This window comes from Pleurodeles waltl, chromosome 5, assembly GCF_031143425.1.
Source record: "Pleurodeles waltl isolate 20211129_DDA chromosome 5, aPleWal1.hap1.20221129, whole genome shotgun sequence".
In the NCBI taxonomy this organism is placed as follows: domain Eukaryota; kingdom Metazoa; phylum Chordata; class Amphibia; order Caudata; family Salamandridae; genus Pleurodeles; species Pleurodeles waltl.
In genome coordinates, this window is record NC_090444.1 from 1,833,904,054 (window position 1) to 1,833,929,521 (window position 25,468).

Below are 25,468 nucleotides of genomic sequence, written 5' to 3' on the forward strand. Positions count from 1 at the left end.
ACTGGACTGTGGGAGTCACTCGGACGGTGTCGCTGGATTCGAGGGACCTCGCTCGTCGTGCTGAGAGGAGACCCAAGGGACCGGAGATGCAGCTTTTTGGTGCCTGCGGTTGCAGGGGGAAGATTCCGTCGACCCACGGGAGATTTCTTCGGAGCTTCTGGTGCAGAGAGGAGGCAGACTACCCCCACAGCATGCACAAGCAGGAAAACAGTCGAGAAGGCGGCAGGATCAGCGTTACAGAGTTGCAGTAGTCGTCTTTGCTACTATGTTGCAGGTTTGCAGGCTTCCAGCGCGGTCAGCGGTCGATTCCTTATCAGAAGGTGAAGAGGGAGATGCAGAGGAACTCGGCTGAGCTCATGCATTCGTTATCTGCAGTTTCCCCAGAGACAGAGACCCTAAATAGCCAGAAAAGAGGGTTTGGCTACCTAGGAGAGAGGAAAGGCTACTAACACCTGAAGGAGCCTATCACAAGGAGTCTCTGACGTCACCTGGTGGCACTGGCCACTCAGAGCAGTCCAGTGTGCCAGCAGCACCTCTGTTTCCAAGATGGCAGAGGTCTGGAGCACACTGGAGGAGCTCTGGACACCTCCCAGGGGAGGTGCAGGTCAGGGGAGTGGTCACTCCCCTTTCCTTTGTCCAGTTTCGCGCCAGAGCAGGGGCTAAGGGGTCCCTGAACCGGTGTAGACTGGCTTATGCAGAATTGGGCACCTCTGTGCCCAACAAAGCATTTCCAGAGGCTGGGGGAGGCTACTCCTCCCCTGCCTTCACACCATTTTCCAAAGGGAGAGGGTGTCACACCCTCTCTCAGAGGAAGTTCTTTGTTCTGCCATCCTGGGCCAGGCCTGGCTGGACCCCAGGAGGGCAGATGCATGTCTGAGGGGTTGGCAGCAGCAGCAGCTGCAGAGAAACCCCAGGAAGGGCAGTCTGGCAGTACCAGGGTCTGTGCTACAGACCACTGGGATCATGGAATTGTACCAACAATGCCAGGATGGCATAGAGGGGGCAATTCCATGATCATAGACATGTTACATGGCCATATTCGGAGTTACCATGGTGAAGCTACATATAGGTAGTGACCTATATGTAGTGCACGCGTGTAATGGTGTCCCCGCACTCACAAAGTTCAGTTAATTGGCTCTGAACAATGTGGGGGCACCTTGGCTAGTGCCAGGGTGCCCTCACACTAAGTAACTTTGCACCTAACCTTTACCAGGTAAAGGTTAGACATATAGGTGACTTATAAGTTACTTAAGTGCAGTGTAAAATGGCTGTGAAATAACGTGGACGTTATTTCACTCAGGCTGCAGTGGCAGGCCTGTGTAAGAATTGTCAGAGCTCCCTATGGGTGGCAAAAGAAATGCTGCAGCCCATAGGGATCTCCTGGAACCCCAATACCCTGGGTACCTCAGTACCATATACTAGGGAATTATAAGGGTGTTCCAGTAAGCCGATGTAAATTGGTAAAATTGGTCACTAGCCTGTTAGTGACAATTTGAAAGTAATGAGAGAGCATAACCACTGAGGTTCTGGTTAGCAGAGCCTCAGTGAGACAGTTAGGCACCACACAGGGAACATATACATGCACACCTATGAGCACTGGGGCCCTGTGTGACAGGGTCCCAGTGACACATACATATAGGCCACAAACCTATGAGCACTGGGGTCCTGACTAGCAGGATCCCAGTGACACATAACAACCATACTGAAAACATGGTGTTTTCACTATGAGCACTGAGGCCTGGCTATCAGGATCCCAGTGAGACAGTGAAAACAGTGACAAACACCCTGACATACACTCACAAACAGGCCAAAAGTGGGGGTAACAAGGCTAGAAAGAGGCTACCTTCTCACACCTACCTCTAAGGGGAACCCTTGGACTCTGTAAACTATATCTTACTTTGAAATAGTATATACAGAGCCAACTTCCTACATTCGGTAACTAAATATCTGGTAGAGAGATATTCTAGTTGCAGATTGCTTACCGACCCGCCCATCCTCCCTGCACTGCGAACTGATTTCTAGGGACGGGAACTTCCTCTTAAGGGCCCTAGTTTTGGCTCACCACTCTGTGTTCTTCATGGCTCCGCGCTACTGGCTTGGAAAGTCGTGGAAAGAAACTGACGCCAGGTGGCGCCTATATACAGCTGCGATGTCATCACAGCGAATATGACGCCAGTGATGCCCACAGAGTCAACCTATGCCACCTGATGGCATGCAGAGATACTGCTCAAATAAAAATATCCGGATCCAGTCTGATGCCTGGGGAAATTCAAAGGTTAGGAATCTGCAACTAGAATATATCTCTACCATATATTTAATTACCGAAGGTAAGTAACTTGTACATTGTGCCACCCATGGGAGTCCATGAAAAATGTGTCTGCAGGCCTGCCATTACGGCCTGCGTGAAAAGATGTATGCACCTTTTTACCACAGGTCACTGCACCAGGCACCCCTATGGCAGGCCTTCCAGCCCAGAGGGCAGGGTGTAGGTATCTGTGTGTGAGGGCACCCCTGCATGAGCAGAGGTGCCCCAACGAACTCCAACTCCATTACTCTGGACTTCATAAGTGCCATTTTACCCGTGTACCGGACACATGTCACTACTTGTGTCCAGCTGCATAATGGTAACTCCAAACCTGGGCATGTTTGGTATCAAACATGTCGGAATCATACCCCAATACTGTCGCCAGTATTGGTTGTATGATTCCCTGCACTCTGGTGGCTCCTCAGAGGACCCCTAGCATTGCTCCTACTTGTCTTCTGTGGTTTTCCAGGCAGCCCGTGCGGCTGCCACCCCTTAGACAGGTTTCTGCCATCCTGCTGCTTGATCAGCTCAGGCAGGGAAAAGCAGAACAAAGGATTTATTGTAGAAGAGGGAGGTAACACCTTCTCCTTCGGAAATAGGTGTTACATGGCATCGGAGGGATAGCCTCCCCAAGCCACCGGTATGCTTTGAAGGGCACATTTGGTGCCATCCTTGCATAAACCTGTTTGCACCAGTCCAGGGACCCCTGGTCCCTGCTCTTCCGTGAAACTGGACAACGGAGAGGGGACTGACCTCTCCCCTGTCCGTCACCACCCCAGGGGTGGTGCCCAGAGCTCCCCTAGTTGACCGTGTGATCCTGCCATCCTGATTCCAAGGTGGGTAGAGGCCTCTGGAAGCATCTGAGTGTCCACGTCAGGCAGGTGACATCACAGCCCCCTCCTGATAGGTGGTCACCCTGCTAGGTGACCAATCCCTTTTCCTGGGCTATTAGAATCTCCCTCTTGGTTTCGTCCTCAGAATCGACGTGCGAGATTGTAGGAAAATACCATATTTCTTGGCATGTTACCCCCATTTTTACCTGTATGTCAGTATGTTTTTGGCTGTCTCACTGGGATCCTGGTGGTCAGGACCCCCGTGCTCATAGTTTGTGGCCTAATGTGTGTGTTGTCAGTAGTGCTTAACTGTGTCACTGAGGCTCTGCTAACCAGAACCTCAGAGCTTATGCTCTCTCTACTTCCAAATTTGTCACTATAGACTAGTGACTTAATTTACCAATTCCAATTGGCACACTTATAAGTCTCTAATATATGGTACCTAGGTACCCAGGGCATTGGGGTTTGCCACCCATAAGAAGCTCAGACAAACCCTTTCACAGGACTGCCATTGCAGCCTGCGTGAAATAGTGCACACACTATTTCACAACCATTTTCACTGCACTTAAGTAACTTATAAGTCACCTATATGTCCAACCTTCATTTACTGAAGTCTAGGTCTAAAGTTACTAAGTGCGAGGGCACCCTTGCATTAGCAAAGGTGCCCCCACGCTGTCCAGGGCCAAATCCCCGGACTTTGTGAGTGCGGGGATGCCATTACACCCACGTACTACATATAGCTTCACAATGGTAACTCCAAATATGGCCATGTAAGGTGTCTAAGATCATGGAATTGTCCTCCCATTCTAAATCTGGTATTGGGGATCCAATTCCATACATCCTGGGGGCTCCACCATGGATCCCTAGTACTGCCAACCCAGCTCTCTGAGGCGTGCACTGCAGCTACAGCTGCTGCCACCTCACAGACAGGGTTCTGCCCTCCTGGGGTCTGAGCAGCTCAGACCCAGGAAGGCAGAACAAAGAATTTCCTCTGAGAAAGGGTGTTACTCCCTCTCCCTTTGGAAATAGGTGTAAAGGGCTGGGGAGGAGTAGCCTCCCCCAGCCTCTGGAAATGCTTTGAAGGGCACAGATGGTGCCGTCCTTGCACAAGCCAGTCAACACCGGTTCAGGGACCCCCAGTCCCTGCTCTGGTGCGTAACTGGACAAAGGAAAGGGGAGGGACCACTCCCTTGTCCATCACCACCCCTGGGGTGGTGCCCAGAGCTCCTCCAGTGTGTCCCAGACTTCAGCCATCTTGTGTGTTTCAAGGTGTGTGGACACTCTGGAAGCCTCTGAGTTGCTAGTGCCAGCAGGGGATGTCAGAGACCCCTCCTGATAGGTGCATACCTGGTTAGGTAGCCAATCCCCCTCTCAGGCCTATTTAAGGTCTCTCCTATGGGTTTCTCTTCAGATTCTGCTTGCAAGTTTCCATCAAGAATCCTCTGCAACTACTTCTTCATCCTCTGACTTTGGATTGACCGCAGACTGCTCCAGGGGCCGCTGTAACTGCAACAAAGTATCCAGAAGGGCTACTTCGTCTCTGCAACTTCAGCTCCAGCCAGCAACTGAAACAGTTTTCACAGTGTGCACATTCTGGGGACTCCCTGCCTTCACACTGCACCAGAAGGACCGAAGAAATCTTCTGTGGTGTGACGGAGTCACTTCCTTGCTTCAGCAGGCACCTTCTAAGATGACGACTGGTTCTCTTGGACTCCTCTCCTGGCAGCAAATGTGGTCCTTGGGACACAGGTTGTGGACCCCTTCGACACAGACTGTCCTAAGGTCATGCTGTCGAAATTTGGAGGAGGTAAGAGCTTACCTTCCCCGTTTGGGACAGTACCCCTGTGCACTGCGTCATCTTTACCTCCTGAGGCCTCTGTGCACTATTTTCAAGAATCCTTCATGCACAGCCTGGCCCAGGTCCTCAGCACTCTATCCTGGGACACTCAAGTCGATGAGTTGTTCTCCGGCAGCGTGGGACCTTCTTTTGTAGTGCTTCAGCAACCGCAATTTGAAACTCCTTTGTCCTGGTGTCCTGGGACCTCCGTGGGTGCTGCCTGGTCATCTGTGAGTTCCCACATGTGTTGGGAAGCCCCTCTGCCTCCTCAGTCCGAGTTGAGGCCCCCAGGTCCCTCCTGGGACCAGGCATCGCCATTTTGACACAATCCTCAACATTGCTTGAACCAAGGCTTGTTGGACGAATTCAGTGCTGCAACTCGCCTGCATCCAACATCTCCACGTGGGACATCCATTGCATCACGCAGGAACGCGCAGCCATCTTCTTTGGTGCTCCTCTGCAGACTTCTTCCAACCGTAGAATCCTCATTTCCACCATCTTCTGGGTTGGCAGGGGCTCCTGTCCTTCCTGGAGTCTTCTGCGACTTCTGGGACTTGGTCTCCTCTCTTTACAGGTCTTCAGGTCCAGGAATCCACCATTTGTTGCTTGCAGTCTAGCTTGGTTCTTGCAATAATTCTAATCACAACTTGTGGTGTGTCCTAAGGAAACTTGCAGTACTTTACTCCTACTTTCCTGGGCTCTGGGGTGGGGTATTTTACTCACCTTTGTGGTTTTCTTACTCTCCCAGCGTTTCTCTACACACTACACTTGTCTAGGGGGGAATTTGTGATTCGCATTCCACTTTCTTAGTATATGGTTTGTGTTGCCCCCAGACCTATTTCTTCCTATTGCATTCTATAGCATTTCCTATTGTTTGCACTGTTTTATGACTATTTTCCTACCTTATTTTGGTGTCTAGTGTATATGTTGTGTATAATACTTGCCTCCAGAGGCAGCATTGCCTCTAAGATATTTTTGGCCTTGCATCACTAAAATAAAGTACCTTTATTTTTGGTAACAATGAGCATTGTCTTTTATTGTGTATAAGTACTTTGTAACTATAGTGGTATTGCAGGAGCTTTGCATGTCTCCTAGTTCAGCCTAAGCTGCTCTGTTACATCTACCTCTATCCGCCTAAGCTGCTAGAACACTACTACATTTCACTAATAAGGGATACCTGGTGTAAGGTGTAAGTACCCAAGGTACCCACTACAAACCAGGCCAGCCTCCTACAAAGATTCCAGCAGGACTTGTCTGCATCATCTACCTCATCGTCTGCCCACCGGGACTGCAAATTGACCCTTCTGGAACCGAAAATCTGCAATTCCCAGTGAGTTCTCCACTTTGCAACATTGTTTATCTGGCTCCTTCCGGCAACTTCAACATTTCTCTAGCTGTGCATCCTCTGAGGGTGACGAATCTTCAGCCGGCACATGAAGTAAGAAGGAACACCCCTTGGAGTGAAGGAGTCATTCCCCTGCATCCACAGGCACCAACTGCAACGACGTCCGGCTGCGTAGATCCTCTTGCTTCCAGAACTGTGTGGATCCTGCATCACAGGTGGTGGTCAGGAGTGGTCCTCTCTACCAGCTATCCAACTTGGGAGACGGTAAGCCCTTGCTTCTCCTTGCAGGACAGTACCCCTCTGCTCCTCGACTCTTGCAGCTACCAAGGCTTGTTTGTTCCTCCTCTAAGGGATCTTCAGGCTATCTGTAGCCCCAGTCTCCAGCACTCCCTCCTGCTTCTTCAGCAATGTGGGACTCTTCTTGTGTGCTGAGTGGGCCTCACTGCGACTTGTGTGCCTGCTGCCCGTGGGTCGCCTGTGGGGGCTGCCGCCTCTTCTTGTGACTCTCCCAGCTGCTGGGGGTCACCTTGGACTCCCCTCCTTGGTTCGAGTCCCCTGGACCTTGCTGGTCCTCTCCAGCCTTGCAAACCCTTCTCCGACTCTTGCATTTACCAAGGCTGGTTGGTTGTTCTCCAGCCCCACTGACTTACTGCATCACGACCGCGACGTGTGACATCACTTACATCACTTCTGGAACTCCTCTTCATCTCCTGTGCTGCACTGCTGACTTTCTTCGTCCACCGTCGACCTGGTCCTGCATCTGAGTATTGTGATTGTTATGATATAGTGCTATATGACATAAGTGGTATAGTAGGAGCTTGCATGTCTCCTAGCTCAGCCTAAGCTGCTCTGCTATAGCTACCTCTAACAGCTTAAGTTGCTGGAACACTACTAATCTACTAATAAGGGATAACTGGACCTGGCACAAGGTGTAAGTACCATCAGGTACCCACTATAAGCCAGGCCAGCCTCCAAAATAGTGGTATTGCATAAGCTCTGCATGTCTCCTAGATAAGTCTTGGCTGCTCATCCACAGCTACTTCTAGAGAGCCCTGGCTTCCTAGACACTGCCTACACCTCACTAATAGGGGATACCTGGACCTGGTATAAGGTGATAACACCATAGGTGCTCACCACACGCCAGTTTTTTTAAGGTTTCGCCTGCATATGTTTGCAAAATCTATTGTATTCAATATAAATATAAAAAGGGGTTTGCATCCTGCCTTCACTTTTCATTGGTTCGCACTAGGGGCTCAGACATGCACCCAGGGGGACAAATCAACGCATCCACTTCTGCTTCTTTAGTGCCTTGTATTATTGCTAAAGCAGCTTTATGCTCCCATTAACCCCTTAAAATAGGTATAAAACAGCACCTTGTTGACTGCCTCCCCTGTGACTCCTCTACCTACTCCTCCAAGAGGCACAAACATGACTTGCAGCAAAAAAAAACCGAAAAATAGCTTATTATTAAACATAGACGAAACCTAATGCATTTACCAGTGCTTGATTTTTTTATATATATAACATTGCAGTTAATCGCCCCTTGTTAACTATGTCCCACGTATTATTCAATTGCGGTCCTTAATTTCCCCTTCTCTGCCTCAACATTGGTAGACACAACGTTAGTTTGCAGATCTCCTGCACTACTCAGAGAAACCTCACAAGAGGCAGGGCCAGACTGGAAAACCAAAAGCAACCCTGGCAAAAACACGCACACCAGCCACACTCCCTCCATCTCTTCATGCTATCCCTTTCTATCCATCCGTTCTCCTTCTCTTCTCTATGTTTGAATGCTTTCTCTCTACATCCCCCCACGCCTCTCTCTCTCTCTCGCGCGCTTCAATGTAAAACTTTCCCCCTCAAACCTCTGTAAACTTCAATGTAAATTCTCCACCATAAGCCTAGGAACTTTGGACTCGGCAGTCTGGCTCTTAAATACATCCAATATAGCCGCTAAACCCTATTGCGGAATTGAACTGATATTCTGACTGGATGGAATGGAATTTACAACTGGTGTGTTTAAAAGAACACCAGTCCTACAACAGTAGTAGAAACATTCCGGATCTCCTACATTTGCTAAATTGGTCTGTCATCGCTTTTCCATTGAGACTTCTAGCGTCAAATTCCTTTGAAACTGTAAACATCCCTCCACCCTTCTCCTTGGCAGAATTAGAATAATAATCCGTGAGAGGCAAGAGCATAAGGTTGAACCTGAACACATTTAAATAACTTCCTGTACTAAGAATGATTGATTGGTAAATCTGCCGTCTACCTCAACGGAGCAGTGGCAAACTCCAGCTTTGCAACACTTACGCTTATTTACCTGCCTCCCCAATATTCTTTGTTTTTTCCCTTTCATAAGGATTCGGGCAATGCAATTTCAGTGAACTAGTTTACCATTCGTGATTTTTTTTATATAAATTATATATTTTTCAATTAAATGGGAAACACAGTTGTGTTTCTGTTACTTGCTACTAGGCTTTGAAATGTATTTTTGAGAAAAAGATGTTACCTCATTGAGGGTCTGATTTAGATCTGGGCGGAAATACTCAGTCACAAACGTGAGCGATGGGGTGAGATGTGGTCGCAGCGTGGGATGTCCAAAATGAGGTGGGCGGATGCGTTCTGGATTCTTTGCAGTTTTGTTTGGAGTTTGTTTGTGATTTCCTGCATATAGGGCGTTTCCGTAATCCAATCGGCTACTGACCAAGGCGTGGGTGACGGTTTTCCTGGTTTCAATGGGAATCCATTTGATGATTCTGCGGAGCAGGCGGAGGGTGTTGTAGCAGGAAGAGGAGATGGCATTGACCTGCTGAGTCATGCTGAGTGTGGAATCCAAGATGAAGCCCAAGTTGCGTGCATGGGTGGTGGGTGAGCGTGCAGATCCTAGGGAGGTGGGCCACCAGGAGTCGTTCGAGGCAGAGGGGTTGGTGTCGAAGATGAGTAATTCTGTCTTGTCTGTGTTTAGCCTGAGGTGGCTTGATTCCATCCAGCTGGCTATGGCGTGGAGTCCGTTGTGAAGGTTGTCCTCTGCAGTAGTGGGATCTTTCGTGAGGGAGATGATGAGCTGAGTGTCTTCGGCGTAGGAGACTATGTTGATGTGGTGTGTTCATGCGATGTTGCAGAGGGGGGCCATGTACACGTTGAAAAGTGTGGGGCTGAGTGAAGATCCGTGAGGGACGCCACAGGTGATATTGGAGGCTTCTGATAGGAACGGCGGGAGGTGGACTCTTTGGGTCCTGTCCGTGAGAAATGACGAGATCCAGTCCATGGCTTTGTCACGGATTCCAGGGTTGTGGAGGCGTGTACAGAAAGTGCGATGGCATACCGTGTCGAAAGCTGCGGAGAGGCCCAGGAGGATGAGTGCTGCTGTTTCTCCTTTGTCTAGCATGGTCCTGATGTCGTCTGTTGCAGCAATGAGTGCGGTCTCAGTGCTGTGGTTTTTGCGGAATCCGGATTGGGAAGTGTTGAGTGCCTTGTTGTCTTCCAGGAACCGGGATAGTTGTTTGTTCACGATTTTTTTGATGACCTTGGCTGGGAAGGGGAGGAGGTAGTTCTTGGGGTCATCAGGGTCTGCCTTAGGTTTCTTTAGCATGGCGTTGATTTTTGCGTGGTTCCATCTCTCTGGGAAGGTGGCTGATTCGAAGGAACTGTTGATGGTGTGGCAGAGATGGGGGGCGATCGTAATATGACGGACGGGATATCCGTTACAAACGTTCGTGACGGAGTATTCCCTCCGCCCAGATCTAAATTGGGCCCTTAAAAACTTCAATTTAGAGTCTCACAATGGAGAATTAGAGAGCATTAGATTTACAAGTGCATATTCTTTCCAAACCCTCATTGAGCAAGCCTTTGCTGCTTTTCTTCACTACTCGTGGAGAGTCAGGTGGCACAATTGAGTGACTTTATTATCCAATTGGATTGCAGCAGTTTCTGTAGTACTAGTAAACCTGTGGTAAACAACTATTCTCAGAGGTTATTGCCTAGTAGAGTTGCTTCACAATGGTTCACTCCACACACAAGGCATCACGGGGTGAAACGGTTGTAAGATGATGGCACCTCCTTGTTTGTATAGAAAGAGATAACAGGTGAGGACAAACCACTAAATAAAGATTGAAGAAACGATACTAGGACCATACACCGCACAAAACGGGGATGCACAGTCATCACAGGCAAGTAAAATGTAAAACTTCAAGACAATTTCAAATGCAGCTTCAAAACAATTAAGAGGTATCTTTGTTTGTGTATTTGTTTTAGCTGTACCAGCTTTATAAAGATGACCCACCAGTTGCGCGAAATATGCCCCCTGTTGCTGGAAAAATATTATGGGCAAGGCAGCTGTACAGACGAATTAATGACCCAATCAGCTATTTCTATGTAAGTTCCCCAGTTCTTTCCTACCATGATTGACAGGGTGTAATACGAATATTAATTGTCTGATTTATTGAGAACATGCAATGCTATTTAATAGTCATATTGCAGGGAAAAAGAACAAATTGTAGCTCAGGTTTCTGATATTCTTCTTCATTAAATGACGTATTTTTGGGCCTAGAATCCAGACGGGAGCGGGACGGCGTCCTAAGATGGGGGTTGAGGCAGTAAGAATGGTATAACAGCCACCAGAGGTCATTTAATGAGAAGGACGAAGGGGCAATGCTTAATTTGTTTAAAAAAAGTGTAGGGTCCTAATGACATTCTTTAGAGTATGCTGCTAACACTGTAATTCCGTACTTTCTGAATATTAAAACTGCCTGGCCTTTATTCAATCTCAAGCCTCTTTCATAGGACACACTGCGATCCCTGTCTCTATCTCACTCTTGCAGATTCTCATCATTCCTACTTTCTCCATATGTACTTATCTTTTGTCTTCCTCTTTCTACTCCATGTTCCGTCTTTCTGTCTCCCTAATTTATTCTGAGTGTGTATCTCATTTATTGCCTCTGTGAGTACAACAAGGGCCAGATGTAGTAAGTAATGGGTTTGCGACTCACAAATTGTGAGTCGTAGCGACTCGCAATTTGCGAGTCGCAGTCCCATATGCAGAATGGTGTCCCTGACACCATCTGCGAATCGCAAGGGGGTCTCACAGACCCACCTCATTAATATTAATGAGGTGGGTCGCAATTTGCGAGCCCCTTGCGATTCCCTGCACTCACAGGGATGGTGGCCTGCTGGAGACAGCAGACCACCATGTCTGTGACTGCTTTGTTAATAAAGCGTTTTTTTTTTGGTGCTATTGCAGCCCGTTTTCCTTAAAGGAAAACGAGTTGCAAAACACTCGGGAAAATGAAGCCATTTGGTTTCATTTTTTTAGAGTAGGCAGAGTACATTGGACCACTGCCTACTCTGAAAAAATATTTTTAGAGCCATTCACAAAGAGGAAGGGGTCCCATGGGGACCCCTTCCCTTTTGCGAATGGGTTAGCACCCACTTCACATGGGTGCTGACTGCGAATTGCTTTGCAACCGCGTTCGCGGTCACAAAGCAATTCTGCATTGCAATTCAAATCGCAAATAGGAAGGGGAACACCCCTTCCTATTTGCGAGTCGCATTCCCATTTTGCAAGTCGGTAACCAAGTTACTGACTCGCAAAATGGGAATGTGCATCGCGATGCAAAACGTTTCGTACATCTGGCCCCAAATGCTTAGCACTACCCTCTGATAAGCATAACTGCTCACCCTCACTACCACAAAATAGAGCATTAGTCGTATCTACTTTTGCCTCTGCAAACCAACTGGGGATCCACTGGACTCTGTGCACAGTGTACTTCTTTTTAGTACACCATATAGAGAGCCAGCTTCCAACAGCAGCCCTGTAGGAAGCTGGTCTGGTGTGTGGTGAGCACCTATGGTGTCATCACCTTATATCAGGTCCAGGTATCCCCTATTAGTGAGGTGTAGACAGTGTCTAGGAAGCCAGGGCTCTATAAAAATAGATGTGGACGAGCAGCCAAGACTTATCTAGGAAACATGCAAAGCTTATACAATACCACTACAGTCACACAGCACTTACACACATGAAAGAACCACACCGTGTTACAAAACTAAAGGTACTTTATTATGGTAACACAAATACTAAAATACTGTAAAGGCAATACTCCGCTAGGTGGTGAGTAAACACACTCATATATATGTCAGTGATTAGCATAGAAAGCAATAGAAAACAGTAAAACAATAGAAAATAGTGAAGGCCCTGGGGGAGACCAAACCTCATGCTTAGTAAGTGGAATGCAAAAGGCAGTCTCCCACCCAAGAAAGTGGAATCTGTAGAGAGGAGCTGGAGGAACTAGGAACCCCAAGAGGTAAGTACCAGTGTGACCCTCAATGACCAGGAGGAAAGAGGTAAGTACCTGTTTTTTCTCCAAACCCACAGGCACACTTTGGAAAAGGACTGTGCAAGACCTAAGCAAGACTGGAGGGAACCAAAGGTGGATCCTGACAGAAGAGAACCTGCAAAAGAAGGGGACCAAGTCCAGTTCGAGTTGGAGTGTCTGGTTGGGGTAGGAGACATTACCCACCCTTCTGGAGTTGCAGGACCAGGTCTACGGTGGAGACAAGGAGTCAGCTGTGCAGCACTGGAGCGGGAGAAGAATTACAGAAGTGATGCAGACGATATCCCACAATGGAAGAAGAGTTGCAGTCATTCAGTCGTATTGAAAAATCGTGAACAAGCCGTGGCAAAGGCAAAAGCTGCAGATGAAGAGTTGCAGAGCTGCCGGCGACCAGAAAGGTCCAGGAGGACTCAACCCTAGGAGGGGAGTCCCAGGTGACCCTCAGCAGTGAGGAGAGTTGAAAGATGAGGAGGCAGCCCCCATAGGCAACTCTCAGGCAGCAGGTACAGGAGTCGCAGTGAGGCCCACTCAGCCCATCTGGAGAGGAGTCCCACTGGAGCAGCAGGAAGGAGACTGTACTTCACAGGGAAGAGTGCTGGAGGCTGGGGCTACATGGAGCTTGACGAGCCCTTGGAGGAGGAACAAACAAGCCTTGGTAGCTGCAAGAGTCGCGGTGCACAGGGGTACTGTCCTCCAAGGAGAGGCAAAGGCTTTCTGTCTCCCAAGTTGGACAGCTGGTAGAAAAGACCGAGGGGACCACTCCAGACCACCACCTGTGTTGCAGGATCAATGCAGTTTTGCAGGGGAGAAGATCCACACAGCTGGTCGTTGATGCAGTTGATGCCTGCGGATGCAGGGGAGTGACTTCTTCACTCCAAAGGAGATTCCTTCTTGTGCAGGCTGAACACTCTTCACCCTCGGAGGATGCACAGCCGGGGAAATGTTGCAGTTGCTGGTAGGACCCGGAGAAACAATGTTGCAAAGCCGAGTTGTCGCTGGAGTTGCAGATTGTCGGTTCCTGGAGAGTCCATTTGCAGTCCCGGTGGCCATAAGATGAATTAAATGATGCAGACAAGTCCTGCTGGAATCTTGCAGGTCGAATCTGAAGACCCACCCTGGAGGGAGACCCTAAATAGCTCATCAAGGGGGCATTGGTAACCTAGCAGGGTGACAACCTATCAGGGGGGGCTTTGACGTCACCTGCCTGACCGGGCAACTCAGATGCTCCCAGGGGCTTCTGCCCACCTTGGATTCAAGATGGCAGAATCAAGTGGCCAACCTGGAGGAGCTCTGGGCACCACCCCTGGGGTGGTGATGGACAGGGGAGTGGTCACTTCCCTTTCCATTGTCCAGTTCCGCCCCAGAGCAGGGACCGGGGTCCCTGGACTGGTGCAAACCAGTTTATGCAAGCAGAACACCAAATGTGCTCTTCAAAGCATACTGATGGCTTTGGGAGGCTACTCCTCCCAAGCCATATAGCACCTATTTCCAAAGGGAGAGGGTGTTGCCTCGACTCTCACAAAGGAAATCCTTTGTTCTGCCTTCCACTGCTTGAGCTGATCAAGCAGCAGGAGGACAGAAACCTGTCTGAGGGGTGGCAGCAGTGCAGGCTGCCCAGAAATCCCAAGAAGACTAGTAGGAGCAATGCTATGGGTCCTCTAAGGAGCCCCCAGAGTGCATGGTATCATACAACTAATACTGGCAACAGTATTGGGGTATTATTCCAACATGTTTGATACCAAACATGCCTAGGTTCAGAGTTACCATTATGTAGCTAGACACAGGTAGTAAGTGACATGTGTCCAGTACACAGATTAAATGGCTTCCCCGTACTTACGAAGTCCAGGGAAATGGAGCTGGAGTTTGTAGGGGCACCTCTGCTCATGTAGAAGTGCCGTCACACACTGGTACCTGCACCTTGCCCTCTGGGCTAGGAGGGCCTGCCATACAGGTGTTTTACAGTGACCTGGTGCAGTGACCTGTAGTGAAAGGGTGCATGCACCTTTTCACGTAGGCTGCAATGGCATACCTGCAGACACATTTTGCATAGGCTCCCATGGATGGCACAATACATGCTGCAGCAAATGGGGAACCCCTGGTGTCCCAGTGCCCTGGGTACCTTAGTACCATATACTAGGGACTCATATGGGGGCACCAGTTTGCCAAATGTGGGGTGTACTAAGTCTTAAGCAACCAAATGTAGAGGGGGAGAGCACAGTCTCTGGGGTCCGGGTTAGCAGGATCCCAATGAACACAGTCAAACCACACTGACAGGCAAAAAGTAGGGGTAACTATGCAAAAGGAGGCTACTTTCCTGCAGGCCCCATGTTATTTCTTACATTAGGGCCCATGGGATCATCCCTACTCTACAGCACCCATGGAATCTTTACTGCCTGCTGGAGGTATTCAGCAGGGGGCTCCAACCTCTTCTGTTGTGAGAGCTATTTTTGATCTGTGAAAATCATTGTGAGCTACTAAAGAACATGTGAGTTGTGTGTTATTCACAGAGCCCTTCCACGCCCAGCTTCACTGACTAGAGATAAAGAAATACCAATTTAGTGTCTTTAGTGCACAAAATGAAACTAGAGAGCCTGGTATTAGTCCTGGTTTCCCTCTTCAACAATTTGCGTGCTTCTGACCTCTGCAGTAACCAGCTTAGAAAGCTACAAGCCAGCATACTAAAAACCATAAACTGAACATGTGTTTCTCACACCTTTTCATCCCTGACACTACTACATTCCATAAATCGGTAACCACACCTCAGTTGTTATCATGCACAACATTGAAACACTTCCCGCATAGGATCACAAAATAAGGACAACACCTTTCCAACAACTCACAGTACATGCATTAGCTTGCTGACCACGTAGGGAAGTGCTTCAGTGCCCCAGATAAAGGTAGTAGGCATATATAAATGCTGCAATACAATTTTTTTCTATGACATCATGCCCCCTATTTCTACATTATCACACAACAGGATGTTGAATTGCCTGAGTTCAGAGTGTGCACTGTACAATAATCTCTCCTGACAGACGATAAATTTAATCAATGTAATAGTAACCAATGGCACATGTATGGTGCACATGACTTGCCACTTAGTTCATTAATATAGCATTGTCATCAGGGATGGTGGAGTCTGTGGTTGTTTCTTGTTCAAAAGCTATCACTTCTAAAAATGCCTCAATGTAATATTATAATCTGATGTTCATATGAAATGATTCTGCATGTTAGAGGAATAAACATTGTCTTTTTTTAAAAGATTCCATCATATTTATGTAAGACTTTTGTGTCACTATTAGCATTATTTTCACGTATTTGGCCATGCAAGGAAGGGGCCTCAGACCTAAGCTTGGCCCATGCTCAGTTCTCCTTTTTAATTTATTAGCCTTGTTTACAACTGAAAAATTTGGCCATTGTAGGGGTGAGGTACTTGAAGTGTTAAGCCAATCTATTCATTTTGCCATAAAGGTAATACTTCATTGTACATTTCTCCCATTATATCATTCATTAAATGAAAGTTAAGTTTTCCTTTAATAATCATCAAAATACACTCCAGGATTTCTGTAAATCAGAAAATTGGAGGCATAGAGCGCAATACTGTCTTTTATTGAAGAGAAATTTGTAATGAAAAACAGACATTTTTAGCCAATAGGCTGCATTCAGATTAACACGGTAAATCAAATAAATGGCACCATGCCTTTAAGGCCTCAAGGACCTCCAGTATCCCACCATGTCTCAGAGGTCAGACAGAGATGACAGTTAGATGACCAGTTAGGTCAGTTCTTTTTTCCGACTCCTTCAGAAAGGATCCCAGAGCACTAGCTCCTGAGTTTTCTTGACAAAGAGAAAATATTTCCAACAAACCAAAAGATTTTGACTTCATTCAACATTTTTAAGTATGTGCTTACAAATATTTTTCTGACTGTAAAATATTTTGTATCAATCAAAAATGGCATCTCTTTTTAATAAATGCTCCTCCTGTGGGAGGAGGATGGCAATTTCTGACAAACTGTGTCTGCATGGCCTGTTTGCCAGTTTCTCATAACCTTGAGACATGTTGCTACTATAAAAACCTTTCAAAAAGGACTCTCAGAGACAGAGAAAAAAGCAGACTTCATGCGCTCCAAGAGAGAGGAAAGGTAAGACCTTCAAGTGGCCTTGGGGGGGCGGTGTCAAAACCCTTCTTTATAGAGCCCTTCTTTCTGAAACACAGAGGAAGATCAAGAGAAAAATGACATTCCTCACCACAGTCAACAGGTAGGATGAAAGAAATCCCTATCTGTTCTTTGGTGTCGAGATTGAGGTTAAGGATGCCAGTCTTACTGCCGTCGACTTCGACACAGCCAACGTCGGAGACGTCACCATCGAGGCATGGTCAATCGGCATCGAGGCAACCTAGATCGCTGGCAACAGCTTCACTGTCGACTCATCTGACACCACAAGAGAGTTCGACGACACAAGAAGATTCAATGGCAAGGCCTAACCCCCTTCATTCGATGTCGACGCCACCTATGGATGGTCCAGTATCCATGTCGAGAGACACTCTATGTCAAACACTATCAACGTCAGGTATGACATCAGCAGGACAGAACCGGATCAAAGTCACATCCAAGATTCTCAGCGTTGAGGTAGATCTCTTTCCTCAGAGATCGTATCCATACATGCAGAGACAGCTCCAGGGGCAGCTAAGTCTCCAGTACGATTTCCATGTCTCCTCGATGACCTCTGACTCCAGGATCGGATTATTCCCAAACTTATTCACCATCCAGACATACACCTAAGCCTGCGCGTACCCCATTACCTGTTCCTACGACTACACGTGGATCTAGTAGTCCACAGAGGCATAGATCACCAAGTAAAAGACCACATTTTCACAGATCAACATCAGGATCTACACATGGAAGATCTCATTCGAAATCAAGTAACTACTACCAATCCAGGTGTCGACGAAGGCATAGATCACCTTCTTTGTCTTCAACTTCTCGCTCATTCATAAGAGAATATTCACCACTGCTGTCTGATTCAGCTAGAGTCGACCTGGTTACAGTCAATGATGTGCTGATAATAGCAGGGATGAAGTTAAACATAGACATTGCAACGCCTGTGTTCACATCGTCTGTGATTTTTTAAATGCTCCATCACAGGTCTTCCACCAGACCACTACTGTAGGAGGCTGGTCTGGTTTGTAGTGGGTACCTTGGGTACTTACACCTTACACCAGGACCAGTTATCCCTTATTAGTGAAATGTAGTAGTGTTCTAGCAGCTTAGGCTGATAGAGGTAGCTATAGCAGAGCAGCTTAGGCTGAACTAGGAGACATGCAAAGCTCCTGCAATACCACTTTTAGTTACACAGTACTTATACACAAGTAAAGACAATACTCAGTGTTACCAAAAATAAAGGTAGTCTATTTGGGTGACAAAAGGCCCAAAATATCTTAGAGGCAATACTCCTTCTGGAGGTATGTATTATACACAATATACACACTAGACACCAAAATAAGGTACGTAATTAGACACAGGATAGTGCAAACAATAGGAAATGCTATAGAATGCAATGGGAGAAAATAGGTCTAAGGGCAACACAAACCATATTCTAAGAAAGTGGAATGTGAATCACGAATTCCCCCCTACACAAGTGTGGTGTGTAGAGAATCACTGGGAGAGTAAGAATACAGTAAAGGTAAGTAAATTACCCCACCCCAGAGCCCAGAAAAGCAGGAGTAAAGTACTGAAAGTTTCCTTAGGACACACTAAACCTTGTGATTGGGATTATTGCAATAACCAACCAAGTCTGCAAACAACAAGTGCTGGATTCCTGGACCTGAAGACCTGCAAAAGAAGGGGACCAAGTCCAGAAGTCGAAAGAAGTTTCAGAAAGCACAGGAGCCCCTGCCAACCCAGAAGAGGGTGTGTAGGAAAGTACCATCTTGCCTGGCATGTTACCCCCATTTTTCACTGTATATATGTTGTTTTAGTTGTATGTGTCACTGGGACCCTGTTCACCAGGGCCCCAGTGCTCATAAGTGTGCCTGAATGTGTTACCTGTGTAGTGACTAACTGTCTCACTGAGGCTCTGCTAATCAGAACCTCAGTGGTTATGCTCTCTCATTTCTTTCAAATTGTCACTAACAGGCTAGTGACCAATTTTACCAATTTACATTGGCTTACTGGAACACCCTTATAATTCCCTAGTATATGGTACTAAGGTACCCAGGGTATTGGGGTTCCAGGAGATCCCTATGGGCTGCAGCATTTCTTTTGCCACCCATAGGGAGCTCTGACAATTCTTACACAGGCCTGCCACTGCAGCCTGAGTGAAATAACGTCCACGTTATTTCACAGCCATTTTACACTGCACTTAAGTAACTTATAAGTCACCTATATGTCTAACCTTTACCTGGTAAAGGTTAGGTGCAAAGTTACTTAGTGTGAGGGCACCCTGGCACTAGCCAAGGTGCCCCCACATTGTTCAGGGCCAATTCCCTGAACTTTGTGAGTGCGGGGACACCATTACACGCGTGCACTACATATAGGTCAATACCTATATGTAGCTTCACAATGGTAACTCCGAATATGGCCATGTAACATGTCTAAGATCATGGAATTGCCCCCTCTATACCATCCTGGCATTGTTGGCACAATTCCATGACCCCAGTGGTCTGTAGCACAGACCCTGGTACTGCCAAACTGCCTTTCCTGGGGTTTCACTGCAGCTGCTGCTGCTGCCAACCCCTCAGACAGGTTTCTGCCCTCCTGGGGTCAAGCCAGGCTTGTCCCAGGATGGCAGAACAAAGGACTTCCTCTGAGAGAGGGTGTTACACCCTCTCCCTTTGGAAAATGGTGTGAAGGCAGGGGAGGAGTAGCCTCCCCCAGCCTCTGGAAATGCTTTCTTGGGCACAGATGTGCCCAATTCTGCATAAGCCAGTCTACACCGGTTTAGGGACCCCTTAGCCCTGCTCTGGCACGAAACTGGACAAAGGAAAGGGGAGTGACCACTCCCCTGACCTGCACCTCCCCTGGGAGGTGTCCAGAGCTCCTCCAGTGTGCTCCAGACCTCTGCCATCTTGGAAACAGAGGTGCTGCTGGCACACTGGACTGCCCTGAGTGGCCAGTGCCACCAGGTGACGTCAGAGACTCCTTCTGATAGGCTCCTTCAGGTGTTAGTAGCCTATCCTCTCTCCTAGGTAGCCAAACCCTCTTTTCTGGCTATTTAGGGTCTCTGTCTCTGGGGAAACTTGAGATAACGAATGCAAGAGCTCATCAGAGTTCCTCTGCATCTCTCTCTTCACCTTCTGCCAAGGAATCGACTGCTGACCGCGCTGGAAGCCTGCAAAACTGCAACATAGTAGCAAAGACGACTACTGCAACTCTGTAACTCTGATCCTGCCGCCTTCTCGACTGTTTTCCTGCTGGTGCATTCTGTGGGGGTAGTCTGCCTCCTCTCTGCACTAGAAGCTTCGAAGAAATCTCCAGTGGGTCGACGGAATCTTCCCCCTGCAACCGCAGGCACCAAAAAGCTGCATTACCAGTTCCTTGGGTCTCCTCTCAGCACAACGAGCGAGGTCCCTCGAATCCAGCAACTCTGTCCAAGTGACTCCCACAGTCCAGTGACTCTTCAGTCCAAGTTTGGTGGAGGTAAGTCCTTGCCTCACCTCGCTAAACTGCATTGCTGGGAACCGTGACTTTTGCAGCTAATCCGGTCCCTGTGCACTTCCGGCGGAAATCCTTTGTGCACAGCCAAGCCTGGGTCCACGGCACTCTAACCTGCATTGCACGACTTTCTAAGTTGGTCTCCGGCGACGTGGGACTCCTTTGTGTAACTTCGGGTGAGCACTGTTTCATGCATCCTCGTAGTGCCTGTTTCTGGCACTTCTCCGGGTGCTACCTGCTGTTGAGAGGGACCATTGTCTTGCTCGACGTCCCCTCTACCTCCTGGTCCAATTTGCGACCTCCTGGTCCCTCCTGGGCCACAGCAGCATCCAAAAACGCTAACCGCACGATTTGCAGCTAGCAAGGCTTGTTGGCGTTTTTTCGGCGGGAAAACACTTCTGCACGACTCTCCACGGCGAGAGGGATCCGTCCACCAAAGGGGAAGTCTCTAGCCTTTTTTGTTCATGCCGAAACCGCAGCTTCTTCTGTCCAGTAGAAGCTTCTTTGCACCCACAGCTGGCATTTCCTGGGCATCTGCCCATCTCCGACTTGCTTGTGACTTTTGGACTTGGTCCCCTTGTTCCACAGGTACCCTAGATTGGAATTCCACAGTTGTTGCATTGTTGGTTTGTGTCTTTCCTGCATTATTCCTCTATCACGACTTCTTTGTCCTTAGGGGAACTTTAGTGCACTTTGCACTCACTTTTCAGGGTCTTGGGGAGGGCTAATTTTCTAACTCTCACTATTTTCTAATAGTCCCAGCGACCCTCTACAAGGTCACATAGGTTTGGGGTCCATTCGTGGTTCGCATTCCACTTTTGGAGTATATGGTTTGTGTTGCCCCTATCCCTATGTGTCCCCATTGCATCCTATTGTAACTATACATTGTTTGCACTGTTTTCTAAGACTATACTGCATATTTTTGGTATTGTGTACATATATCTTGTATATATTTCCTATCCTCTCACTGAGGGTACACTCTAAGATACTTTGGCATATTGTCATAAAAATAAAGTACCTTTATTTTTAGTATAACTGTGTATTGTGTTTTCTTATGATATTGTGCAAGTGACACTTGTGGTACTGTAGTAGCTTCACACGTCTCCTAGTTCAGCCTAAGCTGCTCTGCTAAGCTACCATTATCTATCAGCCTAAGCTGCTAGACACCCTATACACTAATAAGGGATAACTGGGCCTGGTGCAAGGTGTAAGTACCCCTTGGTACTCACTACAAGCCAGTCCAGCCTCCTACAGGGTGCAAAAGAAGAGTCCCCTGTTGGATGAAGACTGCGGAAATGCACCCAAGGAAGATGTCAGCGGGTTCCTGCATGATACACTGGATGTCCCACAAAGAGAAGTTGGATGCAGGTGAATTTTGGCACCGGATTTCTCCTGCAAGCCTTGGTACCGGCAAAGTCACGTTTTGTGTCAAAATGGCACTATCTGGACCCAGGAGGGACCTGCGGGCCTCAACTCTATGTGAGGAGGAAAAGGGGGCTCTCAGCACTTTAGAGAACACTCAGAACACCAGACAGCAACCACGGAAGTCCCAGGACACTGGGACAAAGGAGGTGCAAATTGCAATTGGTTTAGCACTACAAAGGAAGGTCCCACGCCACCGGAGAACAACTCAGCGAGTTGAGCGTCACATGATAGAGTGCTGGGGACCTGGGCTAGGCTGTGCACGGAGGAATTTTGCAAAGAGTGCACAGAGGCCTCAGGAGGTGAAGAAGACGCGGTGCACAGGGGTACTGTCATTCTGGGGGAAGGCAGTGTCTTACCTCCTCCAAATTGGGACAGCAGGACCTCAGGACAGTCTGTGTCGAAGGGGTCCACCACCTGTGTTCCAAGGAGCATGCTCGTCGCCAGGAGAGGAGTCCAAGAGAACTGGTTGTTGACTTAGAAGGTGCCTGCATGAGCAGGGAAGTGACTCAGTCACTCCACGGGAGATTTCTTCAGTCCTTCTGGTGCAGGGTGAAGACAAGGAGTCCCCAGAGCGTGCACACCGTGGAAACTGTTGCAGTTGCTGACTTGAGCTGAAGTTGCCCATCTGGATACTTTGTTGCTGTTACAGCGGTTCCTGGAGCAGTCTGCGGTCGATGAAGTAGTAGTTGCAGAGGATTCCTGCTGGAAACTTCCAAGTAGAATCTAAAGAGAAACCCACTGGAGAGACCCTAAGTAGCCCTGAGAGGGGGATTGGCTACCTTATCAGGTATGGACCTATCAGGAGGGGTCTCTGATGTCACCTGCTGGCACTGCCCACTCAGAGGCCTCCAGAGTGTCCCCACACCTTGGAAAACAAGATGGCTGAAGTCTGGGACACACTGGAGGAACTCTGGGCACCACTGGGGTGGTGATGGACAGGGGATTGGTCATTCCCCTTTCCTTTGTCCAGTTTCATGCCCGAGCAGGGACTGGGGGTCCCTGAACCAGTGTAGACTGGTTTTATGCAAGGAGGGCACCATCTGTGCCCTTCAAAGCATTTCCAGAGGCATGGGGATGCTACCCCTCCCCAGCCTGTTACACCTATTTCCAAAGGGAGAAGGTGTAACACCCTCCTCCCAAAGGAAATGCTATGTTCTGCCTTCCTGGGACTGAGCTGATCAGACCCTAGGAGGGCAGAACCCTGTCTGTAAGGTGGCAGCAGCTGTAGCTGCATTGCAAGCCTCGGAGAGCTGGGTTGGCAGTACTGGGGGTCCATGGTGGAGCCCCCAGGATGCATGGAATTGTCTCCCCAATACCAGATTTAGAATGGGGGGACACTTCCATGATCTTAGACACCTTAGATGGCCATATTTGGAGTTACCATTGTGAAGCTACATATAGGTATTGACCTATGTGTAGTGCACGCGTGTATGTGGCATTCCCGCACTCACAAAGTCCCGGGAATTGGCCCTGAACTATGTGGGCGCACCTTTGCTAGTGCAAGGGTGCCCTCATACTTAGTAAGTTTGCACCTAACCTTCAGTAAATGAAGGTTAGACATATAGGTGACTTATAAGTTACTTAAGTGCAGTGAAAATAGCTGTGAAATAGTGTGTGCACTATTACACACAGGCTGCAATGGCAGGCCTGTGCAAGGGTTTGTCTGAGCTCCTGATGGTTGGCAAAAGAAATGCTGCAGCATATAAGGGTCTCCTGGAACCCCAATGCCCTGGGTACTTAGGTACCATATACTAGGGACTTATAAGGGGGGGTCCAGTGTGCCAATTGAAATTGGTAAATGAAGTTACTAGCCTATATTGACACATTTTAAAAGCAGAGAGAGCATAAGCACTGAGGTTCTGGTTAGCATAGCCTCAGTGACACAGTTAAGCACTATACACACACACACATTAGGCCATAAACTGTGAGCACTGGGGTCCTGACCAGCAGGATCCTAATGACCTAATGAGACAGGCAAAAACATACTGATATACAGGTATAAATGGGGGTAACATGCCAAGAAAGATGGTACTTTCCTGCACATCCCCCCACCCCCAAAACGAGGGACAAAAAGGCTAACCTTGCCCAGATGAGTCTTCCTTGTCAAAGTAAAAATATCTGGAGAGTCCATCTGCATTGGAGTGGGTACTCCCAGGTCTATGTTCCACTGTAAAGTCCATACCCTGTAGGGAAATGGACCACCTCAATAACTTAGGGTTTTCACCTTTCATTTGTTTAAGCCATAATAGAGGTTTGTGGTCTGTTTGAACAATGAAGTGAGTCCCAAACAAGTAGGGTCTCAGCTTCTTCAGTGCCCAGACCACAGCAAAGGCCTCCCTCTCTATGGCAGACCAACGCTTTTCTCTAAGGGTCAACCTCCTGCTAATGAAAACAACAGGTTGATCCTGGCCCTCTGAGTTAAGTTGTGATAGTACAGCTCCTACCCCTAATTCAGAAGCATCTGTTTGGACAATTAATTTTTTGAAGTTTTTTGGGCTCTTCAAGACAGGTGCAGAGCATATAGCCTGCTTTAGCTCCTCAAAAGCTTTTTGACAGCAAGCTGTACACAATACCTTTTTAGGCATTTTCTTACTGGTGAGGTCATTAAGAGGGGAAACAATGGAGCCATGGTTCTTAATGAACCTCCTGTAATACCCAGTGAGACCTAAGAAGGCTCTGACCTGGGTCTGTGTAGTAGGGGGAGCCCAGTCTATAATGGTCTGAATCTTCCCCTGTAGTGGTTCAATCTGTAATCCACCTACCAGGTGGCCCAGATAAACCACTTCCCCCTGCCCTATGTGGCACTTTGAAGCCTTGATAGTTAGGCCTGCCTTTTGAAGGACCTCCAAAACATTCCAGAGGTGGACCAGGTGGTCATCCCAGGCGGAGCTAAATACAGCAATATCATCTAAGTATACTGCACTGAAAGCTTCCAAACTTTGGAGGACTGTATTCACCAGCTTCTGAAAAGTGGCAGGTGCATTTTTCAAACCAAAGGGCATAACAGTGAATTGATAATGCCCTCCTATGGTAGAAAATGCAGTTTTTGCTTTAGCATCCTCTGACAATTTGATCTGTCAATACCCTGCAGTCAAATCAAAGGTGCTTAGATACTTGGCAGATACCAGTGTATCTATCAGCTCATCTGCCCTGGTTATAGGATGAGCATCACTTTTGGTTACAGTATTAAGACCCCTATAGTCCACACAAAACCCCCTTTCTCTTTTTCCTTCTTTGCTATGCGGTTTGGGGACAAGCACCACTGGGCTGGCCCAGGGGCTATCAGAGGGCTCAATAACTCCTACATCTAACATTTTCTGGACCTCAGTTTTTATGCAATCTCTGACATGGTCAGACTGCCTGTAAATTTTATTCTTGACAGATAAACTTTCTCCAGTATCAATTGTATGTTCACATCATGTAGTTGTACCAGGTATGAGAGAAAAGAGGTCAGAAAACTGTCCTAGGAGATTTTTGCAGTCCTCCCTCTGCTCAGCAGTAAGGCAGTCTGCAAGAACTACTCCTACCACTAAGCCGTTAGCTTCAGTGTTGGGGAAGAGGTCAGGGAGAGGGTCACTCTCTTCCTCCTGCCCCTCATCTGTGGCCATGAGCAGGGTTAAATCAGCCCTGTCATAGTAAGGTTTCAGACGATTGACAGAAAGTACCCTAAAGGGGCTTCTGGCAGTGCCCAGGTCCACCAGGTAGGTGACCTCACCTTTCTTTTCCACAATGAGATGGG

General features: G+C 48.0%; 1 protein-coding gene across 1 annotated transcript in view; it reads left to right on the plus strand.

Moving 5' to 3' along the window:
- Window positions 1-25,468, plus strand: part of DNAH8 (dynein axonemal heavy chain 8) — a 9,979,189-nt gene that overhangs the window by 2,012,704 nt on the left and 7,941,017 nt on the right. The window contains exon 13 of the mRNA XM_069236651.1: window positions 10,578-10,697. Within this exon, the coding sequence (XP_069092752.1) occupies window positions 10,578-10,697 (120 nt within the window). The remainder of the gene's footprint in view (window positions 1-10,577; window positions 10,698-25,468) is intronic.